Here is a 13,368-nt window from a genome sequence, read left to right on the forward strand (position 1 = left end):
TCTCTCAGGAGGAGGAGTTTCCCTCATGCCTTCCCCGGCCCCCAGCTGTCAGGAGCGGTCGTGAGGAGCTAGTCACGCTGACCAGGCCCTGGAAAGCCTGGGACACAGGGGTCGCCATCAGTGGGCATTCACCTGCCAGGCACACCAGCACTCCCAAACCACGTATCCACACCCATGCGTATACCCACACCCATGCACACGCAGGTACACGCCCGGACACATATGCACACACCCACACACCTGTGTACGTGCCCACACGGCCATGCCCACACCCGCACCCACGCACACGCAAGTACACGCCTCTGTACGTGCGCACACGCCCCTGCACACCTGAACACACCTGTGTATGTGCCACACGGCCAGGTGCGTGGGCACGTGCACCCAGGGCTTACTTACCCACGTGCTCTCACACACGTGCGCACGCACACGCACTGTGCACACCCAGGGCCCCCCGTAGGGGGCCACACACAGGCACAGGCGGGGTTCCCCTGCAGGTGCCAGCCCTTCCCCCTGGGAGGAGACGCTGGAGATGGGACCCGGGCCCTATCAGGGCGGTCCCAGGCAGGGACCTGGTGGGCTCTGGGGGTGGGGGCGGTCCTCCGACCCGTCCGGGACCCACCGTGAGGCGCCGGGCAGCGTCCACCTCAATCATGCCGCGCAGCAGGCTCTGGCAGTCGGGCGGGATGAAGTGCGGCATGTGGAACACGCCTCGCTTCACCTTCTCCAGCAGCTGCCTCAGGTTGTCGTCGTCGAAGGGCAGCGCCCCCTGCCGGCAGGGGACTGGGGTCAGCTCGGGAGGGGCGCACAGGGGCAGCGCCGCGGGGGGGGGGGGGGCTCACCACCAACAGGGCGAACAGGATCACGCCGCGGGGGGGGGGGCTCACCACCAACAGGGCGAACAGGATCACGCCGCAGCTCCACACGTCTGCCTTGCGGCCGTCATACTTCTCCCCCTGCGGGCGGCAGTGGGGTTGGCGGGGTGAGCGGCCGGGCTCCGGGCTCCGCAGAGAGGGTGGAGCCCCGGCACAGGGGGTGGGAGGGAGGCGGCCAGGGCCCCAGGGGTCTGCAAGGCTCAGGTGGCGAAGCCCCCTGGACAGGCAGCGACAAGGGGGTGGTGCTGTGACTACTTACCCGGATCACCTCGGGGCAGGCGTAGTGGGGGGATCTGGAGGTAAAAGCAGCAGTCAGGCGCGAGGTTCGGGACCGCTGTCTGCCCTGGCCATCCCTCCCCGCCTGCACTCAGGGCTGCCCCCCAGGACCACAGCAGTGGAGCCACCCGGAGGCACACTCTGCCTGCAGGAGACGCCCCTCCGGGGTACGCCCAGGCCCACTAGGAGGCTCTAGGGGCTTTGGTGCCGACCCCCTCACAACCTAATCCTACTGTGTGCTTCTGGGGGAGACTGAGGCACGGGAGCCTGTGGGCTCCACCACACGGAAGGCTGTGTGTGTGCAGCTGTGCAGGGGCGTGTGTGCACGTACAGAGGCGTGTACTTGCGTGTGCGTGGGTGCGGGTGTGGGCATGGCCGTGTGGGCACGTACACAGGTGTGTGGGTGTGTGCACATGTGTCCGGGCGTGTACCTGCGTGTGCATGGGTGTGGGTATACGCACGGGTGTGGATACGTGGTTTGGGAGTGCTGGTGTGCCTGGCAGGAACGTCGCGGGAAGGCCCACGGGGTTGAGTGCACACCGAGCAAGCCAACAGCCACGGGGAGGGCCGGACCTGCCTTCCCTGCCAGAGAGCCGAGGGGGGCCCTGGGCCCCAACGGTCACCAGGCAGGGTTCCTTCACGGCATCGCACTTTGCGGCAAAGTGTGGGGGCAGAGCCGGGGGTCCTGGGGCTCCAGGCCCCCCAGCCGGACAGCTGAGACCACTGGCTGCGTGGACGGGGCGGGGCGGGGCCTTCGGGGCCGCATCCCGGCGCTCTCCCGGCCCGGCCGCTCACCCGCAGCTGGTCTCCAGCAGGCTGTCGCCAACCTGCAACGAGGCCATGCCGAAGTCCGCGATCCGGATGTTGTTTTTCTCGTCCAGGAGCAGGTTTTCCGGCTTCAGGTCCCTGTGGCTGGGAGGGAAGGCGGCACTGAGGCTGACCCGTCCCCAAGCTGCCTCCCCGCCCCTAGCCCGTCCACGCAGCACGGGGCCAGCGGCAGCCTGGCCTGGTGATGTCACAGGCCACCAATGGGAAGTCGCCTGCCCGGCACAGGTGGTCTTGGGGACAGAGGAGCGGGGACCCTCTGGGTCACACCATGTGCTCCCACCCACCCCAGGGCGGGCTTTGCTTCACTCCCTGGAGCCCCTACCATAAGTGCTCTGGGCCAAGGCCAACCTGGGATCCCCAGTCCAGGGTGACCAGGCCCCGGGACCCCTGAGAGATCGGAGGAGGGGGCTCCTGGAACCTGGGGCGGACAGCAGCTTCCTAATGCTCCTGAAAGGGGGTCGAGAGAGAGTGTGCCATCTGCTCTAGGGGCACGGGGGCAACACGGGGGGGCGGAGGGACCTGGTCAGGGGTGTGCCTAGCGGGGGACGGGGACGCCCCGCGGGGTCGGGGCGCGCACCATATAGAGTGGCTGTGGCAGAAGTCCAGCGCGGAGATGATCTGCCGGAAGAACTTCCGGGCCTCTTTGGGGGTCAGCCTCCCCTTCTTGACAAGGTAGTCGAAGAGCTCCCCGCCAGATACGTGTTCTAGCACCAAGTACCTGTGGGGGCGGGTGGGCGTCGCGGGGCTGCACGTGCTCCGACCCACCCTCCTTGGGGCCACCCAGCCACAGTGGCGCCGGCCAGAGGTTGCCGGCCGGCACCCGTCCCGGCGCCACCCTCTGCCTGTCCCGGCCTCCAGCACCCTTGGCACGAGGGCCCCATCACCCCAACTCCTGGCAGGCCCACTCCCGGCACCGCCTGGGGGGAGCCCTCTGCTGTGGGGAATCCAGGCCCGGGACCAGCCCTGGGCCCCTGGTTGAAGGACAGCACGGCCTCCAGGCAAGGGGGGCACTGTGGCCGCTGACCCCTACGCAAGCTGGGGCCGTGACCATTCTAGGCCCTCCGTGGCTAGCCCAGCTTGGGCTCCCAGGACAGGGGCATGAATCAGACATCGGGCCCTCAGGGAGCCCTGGCCATCAGGACAGACCTCCAAACAGGGTGAGCAAGGGCCTGGGGCAGGGGTGGCCCTCACACTGGGTCTTGGAAGACAGAGGAAAAAGGTGGGCGTGGCCCAGCTGGCAGGTGGTCACTGCCCCACCTCAGCTCCCCCGGGCCAGGTGGCCTGGAGGCCTAGACTGGTGCAGGGGCTGGAGGCTGGGCCACCAGGGGCATTCTGACAGGGCCCCAGGCTCCCTGGCTCTGTGGGCCAGTGGCCTCAAGGCCTGGCACTCCCCTCTGCCGCCCCTTTGTGCCCTTCCATCTGCTGTGTTGTGTCACGGGCAGGGGCCCAGGGACTGAGGGTCCTCTGGGCTATGGTGCAGGGCCGCAGTGAGGGCAGGGCAGGATGGGGAGAGCTGGAGGGGCGGGGCATGTCTGGCCCGGTGATGGTGGCAGCATGGAGGGAGGGACCCCAAGGCAGGGGGCACAGCACGGCCCCTGGGACGTGTGGGTATGGATGCCTGCAGGACCCCCAAGGAGTTGCTGGACGAAGCCAAGGGTATCTCCAGAGCTGGTCTTGCAGGCATGGAGGGATCGGTTGCGAAGGGGGCACTGGGTGGGATTCTGGCAGGAGGGGCCATCCTGGGGTCCCGCCCTGCTCCCCAAGCAGGAGGATCCGAGCGCAGCACAGGCCACAGGGTGACCTCACTGGCAGGGGGCCCCTGACCGCCCCTCCACCTGCAGGCTCCCTGGGTGGCCTGGGGGCTTGGGAGTCCTGGGGAGTGGGGGGCCCGCAGGACCTGATCACCCTCGTGCTGGGCGTGGTGTCCCTGTCATCCGGCCTTTACCTGGGCTGTGTCCCCCGCCGGGCTGCTGTCCTAGGCCCTCCCTTGCTTCCTGACCCCCACCCCCAAGGTGGCCTCCTTGTGGCCCAAGGCTCTGCCTGTCACCCCCCCAGGTCTGTCCTCGCCAGGATCTCGGCAGAAATGAGGCATGAGGGGTCTCCTGCGTGTTGTGTGTAGAGGTGGCCAACGCCACCTGCCCCCAAACTCATGGGACACCACTGGACACTGCAAGGTGGGCCCCCGGTCAGGCCGATGGTGGGGGCTCATACAGGTGTGTGTCTTGGGGCACAGAGCTCCTCACGCTCACAGCGTCAGGGGCCCCAGCACCCCCACACCCGTGCTGACTAAGTGCCTCCAACACTTGGGTCCCAGCCAGCACAGCGGGAAACGGCCGGACAGTGAGTCGCTTGTCGGAGAGGCTGCAGCTTGGACCTAGGGGCCGTCCTCGACCCGCGTGCCTGAGCCTTCCTGCTCCCCTGGGGCAGCCCTCGGGTTCCGGCTTCATGCCCCAACCCCCACTGCCCAGCACAGTACGGGCACCTGGGCCTTGGAGTTGAGCCCTCGAGGGTCCCCTGGGCCAGCCCCTGCGCACGTTTCCTCACTCAGTGCCAAAGTGCCCAAGGAAAGTGCCACGGAAGCCCCTCCCTGAGGGCCTGGGCATCATTGGCCGGGTCTCCTACAGTCACACAAGCACTAGTGACAGGCCTGGATGCCCCCTTGCAGTGACCCTGGGAGGGACTGCCACCCACAGCCCAGGCAAGCTCAGGGAGGCCATACAGCTGGTGACTTGGCGGAGGGGCTCCACCTGCCAACCCAGGTGTGCTTGGGACGTGAGGGTTCCGCTGGCCTCAGAGGTCAGCTGCTCTCAGCAGTGTGGGAGCCGGACACCCCAGGGAGGGTGCGACAGCAGGCCCGACGAGGGGCCTGGTGTGGCCACAGTCGTCGGCCAGCCTGGCGTCCCACAGTCCAGTGAGGGAGCAGATGGGGGCTCAGTGGGCATGGGGAAGGGTCCCTGGGAGCCCTGGCAGAGTATCAGGGATGGGGGGGGCGCTCACTGGGGCTCACTGCTTGGCCCCGGCTACCAGCCCCCGCCTCCAGGAAGCCCTACCCCCTGGGGAGTTCAAGCTGGTGGCTCTGCCGTGGCCTGGGCTGGGAGCGCCGACCACGGAAGCCTCCGAGAGCTCCCTCCTTGCCAGGGCCCCCTGCCCGACGGGCTGCCCGTGCCTTCCCCGAGGCCCCGCCCAGGCTCTCCACACCCGGCAATACCTACAAATATTTTTTGTTTTCATAAACGTCGTGCAGCTTCAGAACGTGAGGGTGTTCGATGAGCTTCAGGATGGCGATCTCCCGCTCCACCTGCTCGGGGACAAGAGGTCCAGCGGGGGGCAGGCGCGTTACCTCCCACCCGCAGCCCCGGGGTGGGCTGTGGGGGATGCCGACGCCACACCGCCCTGCCCTCCAGGGGTCTCTGGCTGGTCTCTGAGGGGTCGAGGGCCGTGCCCCCTGGACGCCTCAGCTGAGTCATGGGGGCAGCAGGAGGCTTGGAGGAGGGCCAGCCTAGCGATGGGGTCTGCCCCTCTGTGGACTGGCCCGTCCCATCCCAGGGACATCACACAGGGGGCTGCCTCCCGACCCCTCCACCCAGGCCCTGCCAGGCCTTCAGTGGGGTGGGCCCCAGTTAGATCCCCGGGCCCCTGCCACTGAGCTCTTGTCTCTCTGCTCGGAGAGCTTATGGGCATCTCGAACTCAGTGTCCCCAGCTGAATGTGTGGGTCCGGGTGCTGTCCAAGGCAAGGTCAGGGTCTGCCCACTCCCACCCAAGCAAGCATCACCTCCCCTTCAAATTGCCCCAGCTGCGGTCCCGGGGGTTCCCCAGTGGGGCCCGCACAAGTCCTTCCCCGCTCTCCAGCGCAGTCCTCTTCCTCGTCAGCAGCCCCCCATCAGCCTCCACCCCCCAGGCAGCCCATCACTGCCCTCCAGGCGTGCTGGCCCCACGTGCCCCCACGGGAGAGGTCTGTGAGAGCATGAGACACAGTCCCCAGGGCAGGTGGCAGCCGTGGTGACAGAGAACCCCCAGAGTGCCACCTGCCTGCAAAGGTCTGAGTGCTCCACACCCATGGGTGAGCAGGCAGGTGGGGGAACCCAAGGCCTGAACAACCCCTTCCCACTGGGCGTCCAGTCCCAAAGGGGGTCCAGACTGCACCACACGAGGGGCCTCCCAGGACCGGGCAGGGAGGAGGGCGGGAAGAGGAGGGTCTGTGCGGTCCCGGTAAGTGTCACGTCCTCTTTCCCTCCTCAGAGGCAGGGGCCTCCTGAATCTAACTGGGGAAACTAAGGCCCAGCTGGCTATCCCAGCAGGTTGGCACAGCGCCCAGATGGTGCCCCTGGCTAAGGCCAGGAGAAAGGGCAGGCAGGGTCGAGGGGGCAGCCAGGTGCAGGGTGCTGGTCATGGTCAAGAGTGCCAGCGCGGGGAGCCCGCTCTGTGGCCGGAGCTGCACACCTGTGCTCCAGCAGGACCGAGCAGGGCGACCCACCTGGTCCGGCTTCTCTGTAGCCCGTGGGGTTCCCACCGCAGGGCCCCCACCTGAGCTCACCTTCATCAGCACAGACTCGCTGAGCTTCTCCCGGTTGACAATTTTGATGGCCACTTTCTGGCATGTGACACAGTGAATTCCCAGCTTCACAAGGCCTGTGGGGTGGAGAAGCTCCCTGAGACCCCATCCAGGGCCCCAACCAGCAGGGGCCCTAACTGCTCCCCCTTGCAGGCCCCTCACTTGGGGCCCGGGCCCTGCCCCCACCCCTCTCCACCCCATGCGCCCCAAGCTGGATTCCCACAGCCACTGTCCGCCGTCCTGTGCTCCTTGGTCACTGCCCAGAACAGCTCCGTCTCGGAGTGTCCCTGCCCCACATCACATCCCCCGCCAATGGAACCAGCCCCCTGACCTCCTTGAGTTCCCCCTTGCTCTGGAGACCATGACACCCAGAGTCCCCCACTCCAGGCCTTCAGCCACTGCTCAGCCGCCCCGCGGGGGAGCCAGGGTGTCGTCAGGCTCAGGGCCACCCCCTGCCTGGCCCCTTAGGGACCCCTCCCCCCGGGATGCTCAGCCTCTGCCACCCGACCCACCAACCTCCCCTTTCAGCCTGCAGCTCTCGGGACAGGGTGCCCGGACGGGGTTGGCTCGCAGCCGTCTCCAGGACAGCAGGCTGGGCCCAACACCACTCCCTGGACAGCACCACCCCAGCCTCCCACACCCTATGGCCCCCATGCCTGGACCCCCCCCACCCAGGACAGAACACTAATTCACCTCTTTCTCATGGTCCCACTTCTAGGACCTGAGTCCTGGCACTTCAGTCGTCCTGGTCGCCACCCCCCTTGTCCTGTAGCCGCAGCCAGGCTTCCGCCTCCCCGGCTGGGACAGGCCCCTGGTGCCACCAGCAGCCTCACCCCCACTGCAGCCTGGGCTGCTGCCAGCACCCTCCAGAACTCTGGCTGGACCGCTCTGTGGCCCAGGACACCCCGCCTCTCCGTCCCTGAGCCTAGGCCCCCAACCCTGACATTCTCCAAGGTGACTTTCCTTCCCAGGCAGGCACATGAAGGCCATCATGACGGCTGGACCCACCTCCAGCACTTGGGGGCATGGAGGGCCAGGCGACCCTGTTCACCTTGGCATCACAGCCCGACCCTGGGATGCCCTTTCTGAGAACACTGAGGGACGCCCACACTGTGTTATCCTAACATGATCAAAGTCGGGATCCCGACCGCACCCCCCACCGCCAGTTGTTGCTGCTTTAACCATGACCTTGAGTTCCTTGCCATGCTCACCAGCTGCCTGGGTTCGCCTGGGTGGCAGGGGGAGTCTTACCAATTTGCAAGAGCCCCTCAATTTTTATGGGAAATGAATCCCTTGTCAAATGCATAGAAAACACCTTCCCTTAATGGACCGCATGTCCGTGACTTTACGAGGTCTCTGTGTCCTTCCTTGGAGCACGGTCACGGCTGTCCTTCCCAGCACGGCGTCTTGCCCTCCCCCGGTGTTGGGCTCCGTGTGCACAGGGAGCTTGGCCGAGAGAGGACGCCGTGCTTGCCCAGATGCAGGAACAGCGGCAGGAGCAGTGGCAGGCGGGCGCAAGGAGGGCAGGTGGGGGACGTGGGCCATCCTGGGTGGTGCCCAAGGGCCAGAAGGTCATGTGTACGCTCCAGGAAGGACAGATGGGCTCCCGGGCTCCAGCAGGTGTGCCCGCTGAGGCCCCCCACCAACTCCTACCCCAGGGAGGCCTGCAGACCCTGGGGCCTCTTGCTGGCTGCCTGTGATCTGGCCCTGAGCCCTGTGATTCGAGGTCAGCGGGAAGAGCGCACAGCAGGAGGGCGCAGTTGGCGTTTGTCGGTAATTCAGGGCTGGAGGCCCAGGGACTCACTGCCCCCAAGACAGGATCAGCTCTTGCCACCGGCCGTGTTACCCAGTCAGCAGGCACCAGCCAGAGTTAGAAGCAAAACTCGTGCCTGGCGAGTCCCCAGAACCAGGCTGACAGGGCAGGGGGAGCTGGGGAACAGGCAGCAAAAGCCGCTACTCCACAGGCGAGAGACAAGTTCCTCCAAGTCCTGAAGACCCAGGACAGACACCGGACGAGGCGGCCGGACACCTCCGCAGAGGAGAGAGCTCCAGGCCCGAAGCGGCTGGAACAGGAGCCCGAGAGACCCCACAAGGCCGAGCGCCATCACCGTGCAATCCCCAACACAGGTGGGCACGGCCCAGGGCCAGCTCTGGTGGCCGGTTCCTGCAGCAAACAACGGGAGGGACAGGACGTCCCCGGACAGCATGGGGCTCGGGAGCCATGGCTCAGGCACCAGGGTACCGGGTGGATGGGCAGGAGGACGCACCCACACACACACCTCGCAGCCGTGCACACAGTCCTCGGAAAGCAGAAGTCACAGACGTGGGGAGAAATGTCATCCTGCTTCCAGAAAAGGACAATAAACGGGTGTCCGAGTGACAGGGCGCTCGACGGCCATGCCGGCCACCCGTCCAGAAGCAGAAAGCTGCGCCATTGGTGTCGCCCCCACCGAGCGCTGTGCCAGGCGCTGTGTGACGTGAGGGAATGCGGGGGACACCACCAGCCGCTGCACAGCTGCCCCGTGGATGAGGTGCCCCACGCCATGGGCCTGCCCCTGCCCCCCAGAGCTGCTAGAGGGCCTGTGGGCTGGGCGCCAGGGCTCTCAGCCCTGGTCCCCAGGAGCCCCCTGCTGAGCCCAGGTGAGGCCAGCCAGGAGGCTTGGCCAGGTCCGGGGGGGCAGCTCCCTCCCTGTCTTCGTCCCCCTCCACCTGCTGCCTCTGGCAGGAAAGTCTTCAGCCCTGCAGACTCCCGCTCACCCCTCAAAACCCAGCGTACAGGTGCCCCTCCTTAGTGAAGCTTCTGGCCACCCTGGGCAGTGACTCCGCCCTGGGGTCCTCTGCAGGGAGTGTTTGGGTTCCTAGCAGTCCTACCACTTCCCTGGCGGCAGGGAGTGGGCCGTGTGCCCTTGGGAGCGCCCCCTAAGCACGCTCGGGATGGTGGGAGGACAGCGTCTGCTGGGGGGGCCCACAGTCACCCTAATGACCCAGAGCTGCCGCTGCTCAGGCTTGTGACACATTATCGTCTCTACAGCAAACACGTGTGCGTACCGAAGCAGGGCCAGCGTGCTGTGTCACCGATGCCCGGCCCAGGCCCAGGCGGCGGGTGCAGGAGGGTGCTGGACTGCCTGCGTCCACTCTGCAGGAAGGCTCCAGGCGTCCAGGAGCCCCAGGGGCCTCCCGGGGAAGGCACAGGCGAAAGGCCAAGGAAGAGCCCAGGCCTCCTGGGCCTGCACCACCCAGCAGGTCCTCACCGCACCCCAGACTTGGCACAAACATGCGTGTGCTTTAATGAGCATACCACCCCCCGGGGCCGCAAGTCTGGCCGGGAAAGTCAAGGGGACCTATGGACGGCCCTCCTGCACACCCTGCCCTCCACTCACCTATCACTACCCACGGCGCCCAGAGGGGGCCAGAGAGCCAGCACGCAGGGGGCTGCAGGCGGGCTGGTGCTCCCTAGGGTGGGCTCGGGACCACTCTGCAGGCAGTGCCCACTCCTCGGGCCCTGCAGCTCTGACCAGTCCTCCCACTGCACAGTCTGGAAGGAGGGAGGAGGCTGGCCCTGCATGTGCTGGGCCCCACGTGGCTCTGAGGGGCACAGGGCAGCCCCAGAGCAGTGGGGAGCAGGGCGCCGCAGGGCGGGGGCTCAGGGCAGAGGACACTCCTGAGCAGATGTCTCCTGGGGTTCATCCTTTACCTCCCTCTTCTTGTCACGGTCCTTCAGAAAAAACCCTGCTGGAGCCCCCTGAGCCCTGGGAGCCCCCAGAGTAGGACCTGGGCTCCCACTGCCCAGAGACCACCCTCTGTTCTGGGCAGGGGTCTGGGAGCAGATGACAGACAGGGTTGCATCAGGAAGAGCCACATCCTGAGTGTCCACCATGTGCCAGGTGTGGACAGCCCCCCACAGGGAGGAGCCCAGAGCCTGAGAGGAGCACCACTAGCCACGCCTGCCCCCACCGCACCGCCAGCTGGCCGTGGACCAGGGCCACGTGAATGCCACCGCCTCTGCGGGTGCCTGGAAACACCACCGGCCCTGCAGGGTCCCGTGACGAGATGCACGCAGGGCACACGCAGCTCCTGCCCAGGGGGGCGGGGGGAGCAAAGGGAGAAATGATTGCTTTTGCCATTTCTCATCCAGATCACCAAATATCTACATGGGTGGACACCTGAGGAGGCCCCTCCTCATTGCTGACTCAGTTACTCTCCAGACTCGCCTTGATCCCGGCACCCTGCCCCCCTGCAGCCCCGGCCACGGGCCCACCCTCAGGGGGGCAGCTCTCCTGAGCCAGGAGTTTCTGCCAGAAGGCCCTCTGGCGGCCACCTCCCCATCTGGCATCCTGCAGTCCCTTCTGCGCCCCCCCAGCAGAGGCTGAGAACGCAGGGAAAGGGCGGGAGTCAGCTGTCCACCCGCAAGGCCCGCGACAGAAGTGGATGTGAGACGCGGGGAAGGAGTGGGTCGCAGGCTCCCGGGTGGTGAGCGGTGGTGCAGACACAGCAAGTCCCTCAGGGGAGGAGAGTAACCTGGCCAGGAAAAGGAGGGCCACTGTCCACGGTGCTGACCGAGCCCAGCGCCTGCTCGCAGAGCCCCTGCCTGCGTGCTCACACCGGTGACTGCGCTGTGTCAGCTGGTCCCTGGACTTGGGGGACCAGGGAGAGCAGTTCCCACTGTGGGTTCTGGGGAGGGAGACTCATGATGGGGGGGGGGGTGGACGCTTCTGCTGAGCCAGGGCAGAGGGCAGGGCAGGGGAGGGCTCCATCCGTGTCTCGGGAGAAACCAGTGTCCAGCCGCTAGTGCTCACAAGGCCACGCGGAGGGTCACTAACACCCGCGACGGGAAATGGCCCGTCCTCCGTCGCGAGCTGCCGCACCTCTGGGACCCTGCCGCCAGCTCCCAGGGCCGCAAGCATAGCCAAGGGGGACCCGTTTTCCGCCTCCTCAGCAGGCCTCACCATGGGGCCCCACCTGTGGGCACGAGAGGGAGCGGTCTCTAGGGCCTCGCACAGCAGACACACCTGTCGTGCTGGCGTGGACGGCCCCTATCACCCCTGCTGCCTGGGCTCTCCTGGGAGAAGGGAGGGAGGCAGCACCACACTGGCTGTTGGGAAAATGAATCAGCAGGGCTGACAGCCCCGAGCCAGCCCCATCTCCCCCGGGCTGGGCTGCCCACAGCAGGCAGGGCAGCCAGAGAAGCCTGGGAGGGCGGGCAGGGGCAGAGGCACACAGGACTATGGGTGGGAAAGGGACTGGGGACCCCCCACCCCCAGCATCAGCACACAGTATCCTCACGGGAGAGGCCTGGACATGCTCAGAGCCCACACGCTGCCCTTGACCATCTCTGGGACCTGAGCTTCCCCGGCTCTGCTCTCGGGGGCCAGCTTGGCAGCCTCACTGGGGCAAGTCCCAGACATTGCAGGTGGTCCTGCCCTGGCCACTGTCCCCACATGGACATCCGCCCCATGCCAAGGCCAGGACCCACATGCCTGGATCTGGAGGCGGAACCAAAAGGGGCCAGGCACGGTGTTCCCCGCAGGCCAAAGGCCCCCCATGGGAGCTTGATGCAGCCATACATGCCTGGGCACGCAGCTAGAGGCCACGAGCCACACAGCCAGCTGGGCCAGGGGGGCTTCCCAGAGAAGCTGAGTGTTGAGCTGAGCCCAGAGGAGAGCGGGGTTGGGGGGCTGCAGAGGTCCCGCCCCTGGCTCCCAGGAGCCGCTCGTGGGCAGAGGCAATGAGCGCAGGCCACACGTACAGAAGGGTGGCTCTCTGCAGTGCTCCCAGCTGCACGTGGCCCTGTGGCCTCTTCCTGCTACCATCACCCTGCCTCTCCAGACTGCGGCAGCCTCCCGGAGGACCCCGAGAGACCCCACTTCCTGGAAGCCAGCCTCCCGGCCACATGGCCCCTCCTGCACTGCACCTCGTTGACCTGTGTGGCCAATGAAATGTGGCAGAAAGAACCACTCATCCTTCGGGGTGGGTGGTAACCACAGCTTCCTTTTGGGGTCTGTTCCCTGGGATCCCTGCTCTGAGGAGCCTGCTGCCTAGTCCTGAGGCAACACCCTGTGGCCAAGAACTGGGGCGTGCAGCCAGCGCAGCCTGACCCACACTGGGAGCCTGCTGAGACCCCTGGGCAGGGCCGCCCGGCTCAAGACCCAGGAGACAACGTACGCGGTCTCAGGCCAAGTTCTGGGGAGACCTTGTTAGGTAATAGGTAATGACGCTCTGCCTCTGACCCCCAGGATCCAGGTGAATGCCCAGGCCTGGCATTTGTTATGAGCTGAACAAACGTGGGGAGTGGCCTCCTGGAGCCGGGTGCACAGCCCAGCAGTGGATAGCCTGGGGGTCCAGGCAGATGCGCCCAGACAAGCGCCCCAGCCTGAGTCTCCTCCCCTCACCTGTGCAAGCAGGAAAAACAGCCCATCCCACCCAGGCCCTTCTGGACAGCATGGAGCTCTCTCCCTGAGACTCGGGGTGGGGGGGGGAGGGCACACGGGGGCAGGTCTGTTGTGCCTCTCTGTCCATATCCCCGTCCCCTGCGAGCAGCCCCGGACACCAGCCTGGTGGATTCCCAGGGCTGGAGCCCCTCTGCTAGCCCGTCTCAACCCCCAGCTTGCTGGGCAGCTCCCCAGCCTGCGTCTGAGCACTAACGCCCCTGGGCCACGGGCAGGGGTGGGGTGCGACTGGGCAGGGATGGTCATTTGCGTGGATGCTGGTGGCGGGGAGGGGCAGACGGTACCCAGCCATCCCGTTCCTGCTAGGGCACAGTGCTGCCCGGTCCCTGGGGGTGTCTGTATCCTTCTCCCTTCAACGCTGGGGAAGTTCCTGCCACTGGGTGTCCACTGAGA

The 13,368-nt window shown here is 66.6% G+C and overlaps 1 protein-coding gene across 8 annotated transcripts in view; it reads right to left on the minus strand.

Annotated features, from left to right (window-relative positions):
* BRSK2 (BR serine/threonine kinase 2) overlaps window positions 1-13,368 on the minus strand; it is a 62,778-nt gene that overhangs the window by 17,226 nt on the left and 32,184 nt on the right. For all 8 annotated transcript variants that reach the window (XR_015721487.1, XR_015721488.1, XM_087855147.1 and 5 more), the window contains exons 2-8: window positions 6,512-6,606; window positions 5,189-5,274; window positions 2,554-2,694; window positions 1,944-2,060; window positions 1,132-1,165; window positions 885-953; window positions 620-766 (exon numbers count right to left, since the gene is read on the minus strand). Coding sequence is in view for 6 of the 8 variants with exons in the window: in XM_087855147.1 (XP_087711273.1) it covers window positions 620-766; window positions 885-953; window positions 1,132-1,165; window positions 1,944-2,060; window positions 2,554-2,694; window positions 5,189-5,274; window positions 6,512-6,606 (689 nt within the window). In the remaining 2 variants the exon portion in view is untranslated. The remainder of the gene's footprint in view (window positions 1-619; window positions 767-884; window positions 954-1,131; window positions 1,166-1,943; window positions 2,061-2,553; window positions 2,695-5,188; window positions 5,275-6,511; window positions 6,607-13,368) is intronic.

Source organism: Ursus americanus, chromosome 24, assembly GCF_024610735.1.
Source record: "Ursus americanus isolate L20-20 chromosome 24, mUrsAme1.1.p, whole genome shotgun sequence".
NCBI lineage: Eukaryota > Metazoa > Chordata > Mammalia > Carnivora > Ursidae > Ursus > Ursus americanus.